Genomic DNA, 9,531 nt, shown 5'->3' on the forward strand with positions numbered 1-9,531 from the left:
CACATATATTTGATTATCACGTTACTCGGTTTTATTCCACATCCCTAAGTCGCTTAAGATTAAACCATGGCAATTTTCCTGCACATTTAGCTAAAATAGGAATGCGTATCAACTCTCTCTGTTCATGTGATAACTACTCTACTGCAGATTTAAATCATATAATCTTTAATTGTGAACTTAATAAAAACCATACGAAAGCACTAATTGCTAGACTTCAGGAGCGGAATGTAAGTTTACCGCTGAATATTTCACATCTACTAAGCTTCAATACCAAAACTATTAATGATATTATCATACAATTTCTTAAAGATTCTAAAATAAAAATTTAATATGACATCTTCAATCTTCAACTTTCAAATATATGTGGCAAAAAGTTTATCTAATGCCATCCCCTCTTTGTGAACACACACACACACCTCTTCAGTTTTGTGAGAACTGTTCGGAGGTTTTCTGAAGACTAAAATACGATACATGTATTTTTGACCACGAATTCATATTCAACACGCAAATATGCATGAAGAAAATGAGTCTCTGTTCTTTCAATAATAAATATTTTCCTTCACGTGACCGTGAATTACTGCACTTAACGTAAACCGAGCACCTGAATCCAATAATTTCAGAAGTAGTCCAGAGAAATAAGATTTTTCTCGTGACACATCCCCCTCCAGGCCGAAACCAAATTTTTTGGGTAGTATGGACATCTATATTAATAACCTTTATGTTTCCTGTAGCCGAATTTGATGATATACATAGCTATAAACAAATGAAGATCAAAAACGGTAAATTTTCGTTTTTTCGTCTATAACCAAAAAGTTAAGCATTTTCAACAAATTTGAGAGTAAGAAACTCATAAATCGTCTAAGAAATTTCAATATGACGTTTGCTGAATATGTCTATCCTTATTGGTTGCTTATAAAATTGCAAAATAAATCATATATTTTGAGTTTTTTTAAATATTCATAATTTATGTAAAAATTAACTTAGAACCTTCTTAATAATATTTTGAATTTCAAAGCCATTGGTCAAATAGTTTAAATTGAAACAGACTGTATGACTTGTACACACTTCTAAAAAAGGTCAAACCGGCAAACAGGTGTATGTTCTCAAAGAAATTGAAAGTGTGTAAAAAAACATTTAATAATCAGCTAAGTACTTTCAGCACATAACGTGCCATCATCAGAGCTTCCTAAAAGGACATTTAAGATAAGAGATTTTTTATAAACAAAAGATTGAAAAAACTTACGTCCTCTTATAAATCCTTCATAGAAGAGTAATTGTTAAAACTCACATGATAAATCATGGATACTGGGCAAAAGCCACAGATATTGGGTATAAAACGCTTAAAATTAAAAGTTATCACATCTAAATTCTTTTTTTTATTTTAAAATTACAACATGGCTGCGTCAAACCGTTGTGAGTTCACGTGAACAGCTGAGCGCTGTCATTCATTCAAATGATAAAGAAGGAACCACTAATTTATGCGCCCTCTATATTGGTATGTAAATAAAAATTAATTAAATTGAAAATGGCGAATACCAATATAGAGGGCGCATAAATTAGTGGTTCCTTCTTTATCATTTGAATGAATGACAGCGCTCAGCTGTTCACGTGAACTCACAACGGTTTGACGCAGCCATGTTGTAATTTTAAAATAAAAAAAAAGAATTTAGATGTGATAACTTTTAATTTTAAGGGTTTTATACCCAATATCTGCGGCTTTTGCCCAGTATCCATGATTTATCATGTGAGTTTTAACAATTACTCTTCTATGAAGGATTTATAAGAGGACGTAAGTTTTTTCAATCTTTTGTTTATAAAAAATCTCTTATCTTAAATGTCCTTTTAGGAAGCTCTGATGATGGCACGTTATGTGCTGAAAGTACTTAGCTGATTATTAAAAGTTTTTTTACACACTTTCAATTTCTTTGAGAACATACACCTGTTTGCCGGTTTGAAATAGTTTAAAAGTTATTTAATTTGTTTATCCCAAATTCATTTATTTTGCAACACTATAAGTCAGAAAATTATAAGGTTACAATAAGACTTGTGACAGTTATTGGAAGAAGAATATCTATACTATTGACTCAATTAAAAAAAAAAAAAAAGTAATATTAAACAGTGTAAAATTATTTTGCAAAAACACGTCGATTTTTTGCTTACTTATAAACAATTAGAATAACTTTTTAACCGTTACCCGTAGAAAAATTATTTTTTTATATTTGGAAAGACTGAATTTTTATACACATTTAGAAAGAAAAACAATTATCCTAGGACAATTAGGGACGAAGTTAGCCCCGTCTTTTTTTAATTTACATGTTTTTGCAAAATAATTTTGCAGTATTTAGAATTATTTTTTGTCATTTTTTTAATTAAATAAATAGTATAAATCTCTTTCTTTCATAAGCTATCCAAAGTATTAGTGTAACTTCATCATTTTCTGACTTATAGCGTTGCAAAAAAAAAATAATTTGGGATAAACAAATTAAATACCTCCCAAATTAAATACCTTTTAAACTATATGACCAATTGTTTTGAAATTTAGGGTATGATTTAAGCACCAGAAGTCTCAGCATTCCGTGCAATAAGAACGTTTTAAGTTAATTTTTACATAAGTTATGAATATTTATAAAACTCAAAATTTATGATTTATTTTGCAATTTTCTAAGCAACCAATAATGATAGACATAGTCACCGAAGGCCATATTGAAGTTTTTTATACGATTTATGAGTTACTCACTCTCAAATTTGTTTAAAATACTTAACTTTTTGGTTATAGACGGAAAAAGCGAAAATTTACCGTTTTTTGACTTTCATTTGTTTATAACTATATATATCATCAAAATCGGCTGCAGGAAACATATAGGTTATTATAATAGATATCCATACTACTCAAAAAATTTGGTTTCGGCCTGGAGGGGGTTGTGTCATCAACAGGATATTTTTTCCTTATTTCTCTGAAATAAAGGCTGTATCTTCAGAATAATTGTTTTTCAGACCTAGATCCCATAGACTTTTTTAATCTACGCACTGAGAACTATCATTGACCGAACTTTCGTTAAAATTGACTGGGGCCACTTTTCCATTAGAAGTGTTGCGGGGTTCCTTATACAAAATTTTATTTTTCGGAAAATGTACCCTGGTTCAACTGAATAATACTAAACTGAACACTAAAAAATTCAACATATGAATTTTTTAGTGCACTAAAAGGCGTAGTGGATAAAATCGTGGTTGAATTCCTATTGAAATACGTTGGTCTAATACAAATAATCCACCATAGTTTTTTGAAATTGTGTACAGTTTATTCCAAACCCTTATTTCAGACCGCCATAGTTTGTTGAATTCGCTCTAACGCATTAAGCTCGAAGTGACAGAAAAAAATGTATGTCCGTGACTGTTATACATAGAACTTCGAAAATAAGGTATTTGTTGAAGGGTACTTCCGTATTAAAGAGACTTATACTTATAGATGTTTAATTGGTTGACAATTACAATACTCTAAATTAATAACCAATCCATGATACAAATAAAGATAATTTGAAACAAAAGTATTCTATCGTGACAGTACTTTCACAATGTTAACGGAGAAAATGACAATTGTAATTGTAGGTTAGAAATTTGTCAACGACGTAAATATAAATAATATTTTGTCATTGGTATATTCGGACATTGTATAATGAAATTGTATTCTATTTATTTTTCTTGAAAATATTTATAATATTAATATTCTGGCAAATATTTATATTTATATAAACTTAAATACACTCACCGGCACAATAAACGGGCACCCCAAAAAATGGGTCATTTTTAATGACATGTATTTCCTAAACATAGACACGGAGTGGCAATAATTGTTATTAAAATATCTAATAGAGCAGTGAAAGGGTTTGTCCCCATCTCAGAAAGAGTAATGTTACTAAAATTAGAGACATCTCACGCCACGTTGAACCTGATACAAGTATATGCTCCTACGACGAATGCCAATGAAGAAGAACTAGAATTATTTTACCAGCATATCGAAGAAGCACTGAAAAAAACAAAAAGCAGAGAAATCACGATAGTCCTAGGTGATTTCAATGCAAAAATTGGAAAGGGGCAAAGCGGCAAATGTGTAGGAAAATATGGTCTGGGAAATCGCAATGAGAGAGGTGATCGTCTACTACAATTTTGCCAAGAGCAGAACTTTATTATCACAAACACAGTTTTCAAACTACCCAACAGACGACTGTATACATGGCGATCGCCCGCAGATTCATCGGAGAAAGTAGTTAGGAACCAGATAGACTACATTATGATAAACGAAAGATACCGTAATGCTGTTAAAGCCGTAAAAGTATATCCTGGAGCAGACGTGGCCTCAGACCACAACCCACTTATCGCCAAAATTACACTCGCACTTAAAAATATTAAAAGAAATCAGAGAACAGCTACAATAGACATAAGCAAGCTTAAAGAACCCAACGTAAAAGAATGTCTTTAACACGAACTGCATAAGAACTGTAGAGATCTGAACATAGACACCAATGACATTGACGAGCACTGGGAGCAACTAAAACATTGCATACTAGAACCTTGTAAAGATATACTAAAGACTTCCACAAGGAGAAAAGAGGAATGGATGAATGACGAGATACTGAATATGATGGAATAACGGAGACAATATAAGAACAAAAATGACAATAAATACAGGGAGATTAACCACGAGATAAGGAAGATGATAAAGCAGGCAAAAGAAAAACACTTTGAAGAGAAATGCAAAGAGATCGAGGATCTCCAAAAAAGATACGATCTATTTAACCTACATAAGAAAGTCAAAGAAATGGCTGGACTAAGAAAGCAAAATCTAACTGGTGCACTTCTGGATAGACACGGGGTCGCTATAACAGAGACCGATGAGAAAGTACAACGTTGGGCAGAATACATCGCTGAACTGTTCGATGATGAAAGAGGGTACCTGGAACACATAGAACTTACTTCAGGAGAAATAGGTCCATATATTACAACGGAAGAAATAATACATGCGTTAAAAACAATGAAGAACAGAAAAAGCCCAGGACATGACATGCTTCCTATCGACTTTTTAAAAATTATAGATGAGCAGCATATTGATATTTTAGTGGTACTCTTGAACAAAATTTATAGCTCAGGCACATTACCCAAAGAATGGTTGACGTCGATCTTTATTTGCCTCCCTAAAAAGAAAAACGCACGAGAATGCGGCGACTACCGCACCATTAGTTTGATGTCCCATGTGCTAAAGTTGCTACTGAAAGTCATCCATAACCGAATATATCATAAACTAGACATAGACATTAATGATACGCAATTTGGGTTTCGCAAAGGCCTGGGAACTCGTGAAGCTCTTTTTTCACTTAACATACTTATACAAAGGTGCCTGGACGTCAATCAAGATATATATGCGTGTTTTATTGACTATAATAAAGCATTTGACAAAGATATATATGCGTGTTTTATTGACTATAATAAAGCATTTGACAAAGTACGACATGAACAATTAATGCATGTTCTGGAATCAAGGAAGCTGGACTACAATGACCTCAGGATTATATCGAATTTATACTATAAGCAACGAGCAAAAGTACGTGTTAACGATCAGCTGTCGGAGGAAGTTGAAATCAGACGTGGAGTGAGACAGGGATGCGTGTTGTCGCCGGTTCTTTTTAATGCCTACTCGGAAGAGATCTTGAAAAAAGCTCTGGATGGTGAAACAGTTGGAATAAAGGTAAATGGAGTTCCCATTAACAACATTAGATATGCGGATGACACTGTCATCTTAGCTGAAAATATTGGGGATCCTCAGAGGCTGGTGACCAGAATAGCAGAGTTTGGAGAAGAATATGGGCTAACAATGAATGTCAAGAAGACAAAGTTTATGAGAATATCGAAAACTCAAAGAAATAACGAAAATCTTGTCATCAACGGATCCAATATCGAACGAGTCGATCAATATGCATACCTTGGAACAATGATCAACTCCACAGGAGATTACTTACAGGAAATCAAAATCAGGATAGAAAAGGCTAGAGCAAATTTTAACAAAATGAGGAAAGTGCTCTGCACAAGAGATTTGAAGTTGGAGCTAAGAGTTAGGTTGGCTAGGTGCTACGTTTTCTCGACTCTGTTTTATGGAATGGAAGCTTGGACCTTGAATGCTGCATCAATGAAGAAACTAGAATCATTCGAGCTCTGGGTGTACAGAAGAATTCTGAAAATATCGTGGACAGAACACGTTACAAACAAAGAGGTTCTGAGAAGGATGAATCAAGAAATGGAAATCCTAAATACCATCAAAACAAGAAAATTGGAATATCTCGGACATATTTCACGTGGAGAGAGATACAGCTTGCTCCAATTGATTATGCAGGGAAAGATTCAAGGAAAGAGAAGCATAGGGCGACGCAGAATATCGTGGCTGCGCAACCTGAGAGAGTGGTACGGATGTACATCAAATGAACTTTTCAGAGCAGCCATCTCTAAAATACGAATAGCTATGATGATTGCCGACCTCCGCCGCGGAGATGGCACTTAAAGAAGAAGATTTCCTAAACCTGATATCCGATTTAAATAATTTTTTTAATATGTTATAGAATGTTATAGCCTTATTATTTATCCATATCGCTGTAATAATATTGTTGCTAGAACGGTACATTGTCATTGTATACAGGGTGTACGAAAACTTTTTTCTCAAACTTTGGAACACCCTGTGGAATGTTCTAGCTTATATAAAAGACTGAAATTAAAACCCAAATATTCTTAATATTCTGTTTTTTGATTCATTCCCTTGTGTTGGATAATAAAAAAGTTAGGCACTTTAACAACTACCCCTGTTTTTCGTCAATACATAGTGTTTTTAAATAAGTACGGCAAACTTTAAGAGGTAATTCTGCATGATAAAATTTTTGCTTTAGAGTTTGCTTTATAAACGTGTGCCCGCAAATGCTTCGTTTCCGATATAGGGGGTGTTGAAATTTTTCTTACAAACTAACGATTTATTTATTGCTCTAAAACGGTTTGTGATATGCAAATGAAATTTGGTAGATTTTAAGTGGTAGTTATTGCGCATTTTTTGGCACACAAATAAGAATTTTATATTCACCATTCGCGTGCATGCGAGATACATCTAAAATGTTTATACCCGTGTGCACGCCATTGGTAAATATAAAATTCTTAGTTGTATGCCAAAAATGCGCAATAACTACCTCTTAAAAAGTACCAAATTTTATTTGCATATCACAAACCGTTTTAGAGCAATAAATAAATCGTCAGTTTGTAAGAACAATTTCAACACCCCCTATCTCGGAAACGAAGCATTTGCGGGCATACGTTTATAAAGCAAACTGTCATTATTTTATCATGCAAAGTTACCCCTTAAAGTTTGCCATACTTATTTAAAAACACCCTGTATTGACGAAAAACAGGAGTAGTTGTTAAAGTGGGTTTTAATTTCAGTATTTTATAAAAGCTAGAACATTCCAGAGGTTGTTCCAAAGTTTGAGAAAAAAAACACAGTTTGATTTGTACACCCTGTATACAATGACAGTGTGCCTGTCTAGCAACAATATTATTACAGCGATATTGGTAAAGAATAAGGCTATAACATATTAAAAAAAATACAAATCGGATATCCGGTTTAGGAAATACAAGTCATTGAAAATGGCCCATTTTTTAGGGTGCCCGTTTTTTGTGCCGGTGAGTGTATAAATTTTCTGACAACTGTAGATTTAACTAAATTATGTCATGCAGCGATTCGCGACCATAGATATAATAACCTGTAGATTAGGCTAGCTATGGGCCGTCTGTGCATCGAGGTGTAACGCCGATATCAAGGACGCCATTGGTCAATATTCATTTTGAGTGGTCTAGCCATTTTTGTCCGTCATATGAGCGGTATCGCTTAGTAAAAAGAGATAGATAGGCCACCGATCGACTGCCGCTTGCTACGCATTTTTGCTCAGTATGCCTTGTCTACGGTTAACATGCCTCTGATCGCGACATTCTTAAAATCTTATATGACGTCAAAATTAATGATGCACTGGAAAAAGGGTTTGGGATAAACTGTATTTGTATTTATTTTTAGATATAAATAAATTAATTAGTAAATAAATTTATTAGTAATATAAATATTAATATTAACATATTTTATATTTACTAAAAAAACATGAACTCTAATATACGTTAGACCTAGAAACATGAACTCTATTCTTGAACTGTAATATGTTAGAATTTTTAACATATTGTATTAATAAGGTAGGCACAAAATCTTGGTCCAATGCTATTTAAGTGCATTCATTTTTTTCGGATCCTGAGAAAACTAATAAATGGTTTTGAAAAATTTTAACGCATTTTATTCTTTTGAATAAAATATTTAAAATTAAAAATCACAATAGGGCCGGAGTAGCTCAGGCGATAGGATGTCTGACTTCTACGCAGGTAGACCGGGGATCGAATCCCAGCGCCGGCGAGAACATTTTTAAAATAACTATAGGCCCCAGGTCGACTCAGACTGAATAAAATGAGTACCTTAGGTAAAACGAGGGATAATATAATATAATAATAGGTAGTTGAAGCGTAGCACTGGCCCTGTTACCTTCCGTGTATACCGTAGGCCTTAGCTATAGCAGACTACCCTGCTACAAACTTAAAGCCGCGTTAGCGGTATAAAACGGGAGACTATTTTAAAAATCACAACAAATTTTCTCTTCTTTTCACCTCTTTAACTTATTAAAATAAACATTATAGGAGTTTTCAAGGACTTTCGGCCCTCGGTAATAATGAATCTTTCATTTTGCGTTTACATTGTTCAAAAATACTCACTAGTTTTCTCAGGATTCGAAAAAAATGAATGCATTTAAATAGCATTGGAACAAGATTTTGCACCTAGTCCCTTAAAGTGGCTCAACGTTGTAAAAGTTAATTATTACAATATTACTTAATTTATATACATTTATGATTCTGTATCCTTGATATTATTTTTATTCTTTAATGAGAATTTATATTGTTACAATTTTTCTCAACGCTACTTATTCGAGGACAAAAAATCGGTTTCTGTAACAAATGAAGCAATAAATCAACTTACCCCACTCTGAAAATAACGAACACTAGACACAAAAACCTCCACATGTTGCCACTCGACTTTCCACACCGCGACTGATTCGATTAAAACGGCGGACTTATTTTATATATTCAAAATAGTAGATATTTCAATAGATATTATCAGGTGTGCGCCATAAAGAAGCCGACCAATTAAATTGGCTGATTACTAGGTAGCTACTGTTGGCGTGCACTCTATAATTACCCAGAATTATAGAATTTTTTAAGCGAGGAGCTGGAACTTTGAAGGAAATTGCAGAATCGATTTATTGCTTGACCAAACATTTGGTTTGACTCGGTACAAGTAAGATGCCGAAACTCTTTTGAAGTCATTTTAACGGAAATTAATAGGTGATTTTAATATATTCTTTTTCAACACAGATAATAAATTTTCGTAATGTTTTAATTTATTATTTTATGATA

At 33.3% G+C, this 9,531-nt stretch overlaps 1 protein-coding gene across 1 annotated transcript in view; it reads right to left on the reverse strand.

Moving 5' to 3' along the window:
* The window catches only part of LOC114331750 (regucalcin), a 166,958-nt gene extending 157,696 nt beyond the window's left edge, over window positions 1-9,262 (reverse strand). The window contains exon 1 of the mRNA XM_028281384.2: window positions 9,095-9,262. Coding sequence (XP_028137185.2) covers window positions 9,095-9,138 — 44 coding nt within the window. The 5' untranslated portion in view covers window positions 9,139-9,262. The remainder of the gene's footprint in view (window positions 1-9,094) is intronic.
* Between the last annotated feature and the right edge of the window lie 269 nt (window positions 9,263-9,531).

The sequence above is a fragment of the Diabrotica virgifera genome, chromosome 4 (assembly GCF_917563875.1).
Source record: "Diabrotica virgifera virgifera chromosome 4, PGI_DIABVI_V3a".
NCBI lineage: Eukaryota > Metazoa > Arthropoda > Insecta > Coleoptera > Chrysomelidae > Diabrotica > Diabrotica virgifera.